Genomic DNA, 6,476 nt, shown 5'->3' with positions numbered 1-6,476 from the left:
AATATAAATTTATTTTGCATGTAATTATTGACGCATGCATGCTCTACTTGCTAACAGACCTTCACATCGTTATTTAAACATTTTGCTCGCAGCACGAATCGCACCACGAATTAACAGTCTTCTTCACAGATTACTAATCAGTTCTTCGTTTTCTTCTTGTGAGTTAACATTGTGCTCTGCCTTCGATAACCAAAGATGTCGCTAAACTTGTTTGCTTTCTATTGATAAAATAAAAATGTTATCAAGTGAGCAAACTGCGATTTCCTTCACAAATGCATAACCACTCACGTAAGTGAGCTGGAAAGAAATATTTTGTTTCCAAGCATACGAACTTGATCAGAATATGGTGTATGCGTGTGTGTTTCCTTATGTCCATTAGTATATTTCGTAGGATTTTTTCTGCCAGGTTTATCAGGCAAAATTAAGAAAAAAAAGCCTGAAGAGAATTTGCTTTATTTTATATTGTTCAGTGGTCTCAAATGAGTGCGCAAGTTGTTACCTGCCTAGAGCTTTCTCAAAGTGTGAATCACACTCAAAACAACAACATGCAGAATAAACTCGGTATGTACAGCATAATGTTTATTTACTTATTTTGTATACAAAATTATCTGCAATTTTCTTTTTTCTTTCTTTCTTTTCCTGTAAAATTATGGGATACTTATGTTCAAGCACTGCTATCCGTAACGTGAGTGGTGGTGTATACTGCAGTATGTTGTTGATTAGATAGCAGAACCTTACGTAAGTTTTTATTGCCATTTCTCGATGTGAAAGACACGGATAAACCAGAAGCTTTCACGGAGTAACTAGCGATATCTTTTCTCGAAAAAGTCATGCTGCGTTCTTATAGTAAGTATTAGAAAATACTGTATATACAGCCTAGATTTGATTCGTACTTTATTGCTATTTACAGGTTTTAGTTTCTTCTGGAAATGAGATTATGTATATTTTTTAATATAGTATTTTAAATATAGCGAATATCTTACAATAATTTGGGTTATTTTTGCACATAATTAAAATTAATGTGCGTTAATGAGTTGCGATCATCGGCATAGTTTTAAAACTATACAGGTTAAAATGTGAGTGTAAACAATTATGGAAAGTTCTACTAACTCAAACTCAGGAAATGGTTTTTCATGTTCAATCAATTTAGAGTTTTTTTCCTCCAGCATTACGAACAGCGGGAGAAAGGGGGAAAACAAACAAAAGAAGAAAATAATGACATAAGTTTCTACACATTGGAAAAACACAATATTCTACAGTTTATACTAGAGGATGTATATAATTATAGTGCGTTTATAAAATATATTATTATTTATACATAGGGCATACAAAATCACAAGAACAGCGACATTTCAGAAGCATTTTCACTTCTTATTTATATTTTAGTTGTGTAGTTACTATGGATTTCGAAATTGAGAGATGAATGCTAGGAAAAAATGTCCTTTTATATTTGTTTGTTTAGCCTATACTAAGAACCTAAATCTCTTGATTAGCTGGAGTATTACAATTGTTCTACGCAAGAAACGTAATAAGGTGCACAATAATGGATATGAAGTTAATTCGTGTCGTTTGTTCCTTTATTTTGTGTTTCAGATAATATCATAGTCAACTGTTATTAATCCACTGCTGATCAAGTTTTCTCCATCTCTTTTCCACAACCAAATATCTCGGGCATCTCTTTGACGTTACTCTGAAGTGCAGTGGCATAACTAAAGGCTTGGGGGCCTTCCGGAGTGGGGCCCCTTCTCTACGTCCCACTTGACGATTTTGGGGACTCCCTGATAGCTTGAGGCGCCCCCCCCCTCAACGCGGGATCTGCGAGGCCCTTATTTACGCCCCTGCTGTAGTGCTTGATATCGACATATTGCCTTGCGTGAAGATGTTTCCTAGGTTCCTCCTTGCTTCTTAGTATCCAACCAAGAATTAATTTCGTCCATCAATCACCATTTATTCTTGCAATAGGCCTATATTCACCCCACCGTTACTTTAATGTTTTTATTTTCATGATAATATCGCTTAGCTTGGTAATCTTTACGATCTATGTGATCCGTTCTCTATCTTTGCCAGGGATTCCTAGTATACCGTACATTTTTTTAATGCTTTCTTTATATAGTCAGCATTGAATATGTGAATGTCCACGTCTACGATCTATAATAAAAAATAAAAAAAAACATTACATTCATTTAAAAATTTACACTTTAAACACATTGACATCTTACTTTCCAATATCAAACTGTTGTTTTCAAATGCATCCCAGTCTAGCTTAATATACGTAGTGTATATAGTGTGCACACAAACGATTTTTTTCCTCAAAAGGAAAAACAGATCAGTCGTCCTTGTGCTATTGTTTGTCACGATGTCAATGCCCCACTCAATGACAACGTGCGGATGAACATTAACGCGTTGTAAAAGTTGGTTCGTGTATTTTGTAATTCTAATGTATGTAATTTCATTATAGGGCTATATAATTCCAACATATATTATCTCAATATATAATTCAAAATACAGTTTAAGTGAGGAAGATAATCACTTTTCATGTGAAATTTGGTTACACTGAAACTTTCATTCTTTATATTACGATATAATAGTTAATTGACTTTAGAACTTCAGATAAAATTATGCAGGGTTGAAACTAGCGCAGAGTGATAAATGAGTAAAAGGAGGAACATTTCCAGACATGCATAAATAATCTTCTATATCTTATTCCTTTTCTACTTCTTGGGGTAGGAGAGTCCTTGTGAATGGTTCGTTAGATGATAATAAATTTCTGAAAAATTTAGATCAAATTAAAAGGCACGGGAAATTTTTATAATTCAAGATATTAGTAAAAGTGAACTTTACCATCTGTCTATTCTGGGAAACCGAATGAAAAATTTCTTAATGATGACGCCTTCTTCGCGAACCGAACCCAGGATCGGGCGCACTGTGTGTTATTCAATTGGCCACGATAAGGCATGTCTTTTTAATGAAGCAACCTTTCAATATATGGACGTAACCACAGAAGTTATGGACATTGTAATAATGATAATAGCAATCTAATCGCTACTCTCAACAATAACTTTCCTCACTATCCGCCACATTTTCAAATACAGTGAAATCTCTGGACGACTACTTCTTCAAGCTGATTGTTGACCTCTTTACGGCGACTAATTTTTACACAAACGAAATTGTTTTTCTAAGTGTAATATATAAGAACCTCCTTTATGCTGACCACCTCTCTTCCTTATCTGAAACTCCGACTGTTGTGAGAAAGCTTTCTTCTTTGTTCTTTTTACTATAAACTTGTTTGTTTTTATTGGAAGATTTGCTTATCGTATTATACAGGGTGTCTCCAAAGTCCCCTGACATAGGGCAGTTATGTTTTTATAAGAGTTACAACAAAAGTAAGAGGAAAAACCGTCTCCAAATATGATGTTTTCAATCTAAAGTGAAAGATTTTTTTTTTAAAAAAATCGGACGAGTCGTTTGGGCTGTACACTCTTTATGCGCCCAATGTTAAATGAAAATGCAACGTTGCCATTTATCTGGACCCACAACATAAGTGAATGAAGTTATTGTGTTTTACGCTAACATGTCGATGGCCAGCCCTGTTTTCAAATAGTAACGGAATCGAAAGTATCATTGTTCAACTCTGTGACCCCGAAAACTATGGATTCAACACTAATATTAATTTTCGATCAGTTATATATATTTAAGCTGCGGGTCTGAATTAGGGTTTAAACAGTATCGGAAGTGTTACTGTTCTTCTCAGCGACCTCGAAAACTATAGATTCGACACTAATATCGTTCATTTTCGGTCATTTTTAAATGTCTCTTCGCCTCTTCCCCCTACGTTGCACCGTCAAAGTAAAAGATAAAAATCGTCCCGGTCCCAGGCCAGAACCTAATCTATGTTGAAAATTTGATCGAGATCGGTTGGGTGGTTCAAGAGTTATTGTCACAAAGCTAGTTACTTTTATTTTTATTTATATCTGCCCCTCCTCTTGCTCCCCTAAGTTGTTCCGACAAAGTGAAATGATAAAAAAAAAAAAAAAACACCCCAGGCTTGAACCTCATCTATATGAAAAATTTGATCGATATTGGCGAGTTAGTTCAAGACTTATTAAATTTTATTATAACTCCCCTCCTCCCCTTCCCCTAAGTTTTACCGTCATAGTGAATAGATAAAAACATTCCCAGGCCCGAACCCCATCTACGAGGGATGCCTGAAAAGTTTTGAGCCTTGAGGAAACTATAAGAAATACGATTTGGTAATACTTTTATTTTTCAACATAATCCCCTTGAACAGCAACGCACTTGCTCCAACGGTGCTGCAGTGCTCTTATCCCAGTAGAAAAAAGTCCTTAGGTTGTGACCACAGAAACTCCTCCACGGCTGTCCTGACGTCATTATCATTTGCAAAACATCGTCCTGCTAGAGCCTTTTTTAGATTAGGGAACAAGGAAGTCTGAGAGCGCCAGATCTGGACAATAGGGTGGATGAGGAATGAGTTCAAAGCAGCATTCGTGAATAGCAGCCATGGCAACTGCTGATGTGTGACCGGGAGCATTGCCATGATGGTAGAGAACACCTCTGGACATCATTTGTGGCCTTTTTTTTTTTCTTGAATTTGGATTCGAAGTTTTTTCAAAAGGTCACTACAGCATTGTTCTGTAATGGTATGACCCTTTTGCAGATAATGAATATCACCTTGGGTTGTCAGCGGGGGGATCACTTTTGCCTTCTTCGGGGAAGGGAAGGAGAAGTGGGGGTGAGGGGTGTAATGGTGTACCCAACACTCGTCCATAGTGATGAATCGACAGAGAAAATCGTCCACATCACGTTCTAGCAGTTTCAAATTGTCCACGGATATGAGGTACCGAGTGCGTTTTTGTTCGGGAGTCAGAAGACGTGGGACCCCATCGAGCAGAAACTTTTGATAAACCAAGCTCATTCTTCAGAATTCAATCTCCTCGCTCCTATGATATGCCCAGCCTGTTTGCTATCTGTTGAGTTGACAATCGGCCATCTTCCATGATCATATCAAGTACCAGGTCAATGTTTTCCGTTGTGGTAGTACTTGATGGTCTCCCAGATCTCGGCTCATCTTCAACAGTCTGCCTACCACGCTTGAATTCCTGCACCTATCTTTTGATAGTGGCATATGAAGGGGCAGATTCACCTACGGTAATGACCATATCCTGGTAAATCTCAGACACCGACATTCTTTTTAATTGCAGATACTTGATGACTGACCTGTACTCGATTTTTTCCCAACTTTTGCCATCTCACTCGCTTAAAGAGCCTATAAAAGACAAAAGAAATTACTTAGAATCAAAAGCTTGATACACATTAATATTAAAGGTTGCACTATTGTAATACATATAATTATTCTATTCTAGACTCTCATTTTCTATGTTAGTCTCTAAACTTTTCAGTCACTCCTCGTATGTTGAAAATTTGATCAAAATCGGTCGAGTGATCCAAGAGATTAAGAGTCACAAACATAGTCACTTTCAATTTTAAAATAGAGATAGAAATATTTATATATACACTTTGAATCACTTCATATCGCATATATAAACATACAATTCTGAAATCAACACAATACACATTTTATTAAAATATTTATTCTAGTTATAAAACTCCTGTTCTATTGTTTAAATTACAATTAAAATCCTTCTACAAACCCCAAGCAGCATAATCCAAATGCGTGTTATCTCCATTGTAGATATCAATACTATCATAACTATTTGTTTCGATTCCGTTCGGTTTGCCATTACTTTTGTTTGCGACTAATGCCATTATCGTTCTCTGGTGACCAGCTTTGATTGACAATTTGATGAGAGTTATGAACCACGAGACAAAAAAATTCTAGTTTGTGATCAATCAGTGACAACCAGTTCTTTGAAAGACACGACTGGAAAGGAATCAGTCCTGGGGTTTCTATTTCTTTATGTAGTATTATGCGTAGTTATTAACTAATGCAGAAAAAGTGAAAACTTAACTTGCCTCTACATGAACAAAGATATTATTATTATTATTATTATTATTATTATTATTATTATTATTATTATTATTATTATTATTATTATTATTATTATTATTATTATTATTACTATGTAATGCTGGTCATAGCAAGATTGACCCCGTACGCACATCAATCAACTATCGACCAAATATTTACTATTCGACAAACACTCGAAAAGAAATGAGAATACAATACCCCGGTACATCAATTATTTATTGATTTTAGAAATGCTTACAACTCGGTTAGTAGAGAAACATTATACAGAATTCTTACAGAATTTGGAATACCGAAAAAGCTAGTTAGATTAATTAAGATATGTTTAAATGAATCCCAAAGTGAAGTCCGAGGAGGAAAATTCTTGTTAACGAGCTTCACATCGAGAATGGCCTGAAACATGCAGATGCGTTGTCACTATTATTGTGCAACTTTGTTCTGGAATACGCAATAAGGAAAACCAAAGACAGCA

The 6,476-nt window shown here is 35.6% G+C and overlaps 1 protein-coding gene across 1 annotated transcript in view; it reads left to right on the top strand.

Annotated features, from left to right (window-relative positions):
* The first annotated feature begins 273 nt into the window (after positions 1 to 273).
* LOC145671084 (solute carrier family 12 member 9) overlaps positions 274 to 6,476 on the top strand; it is a 107,786-nt gene continuing 101,583 nt past the window's right edge. The window contains exon 1 of the mRNA XM_081739827.1: positions 274 to 561. Within this exon, the coding sequence (XP_081595953.1) occupies positions 480 to 561 (82 nt within the window). The 5' untranslated portion in view covers positions 274 to 479. The remainder of the gene's footprint in view (positions 562 to 6,476) is intronic.

The sequence above is a fragment of the Thermobia domestica genome, chromosome 15 (assembly GCF_964235325.1).
Source record: "Thermobia domestica chromosome 15, izTheDome1.hap1.1, whole genome shotgun sequence".
NCBI lineage: Eukaryota > Metazoa > Arthropoda > Insecta > Zygentoma > Lepismatidae > Thermobia > Thermobia domestica.
The sequence above is the reverse complement of the archived record's forward strand: the minus strand, read 5'-3'. Positions and strand labels throughout refer to the sequence as shown.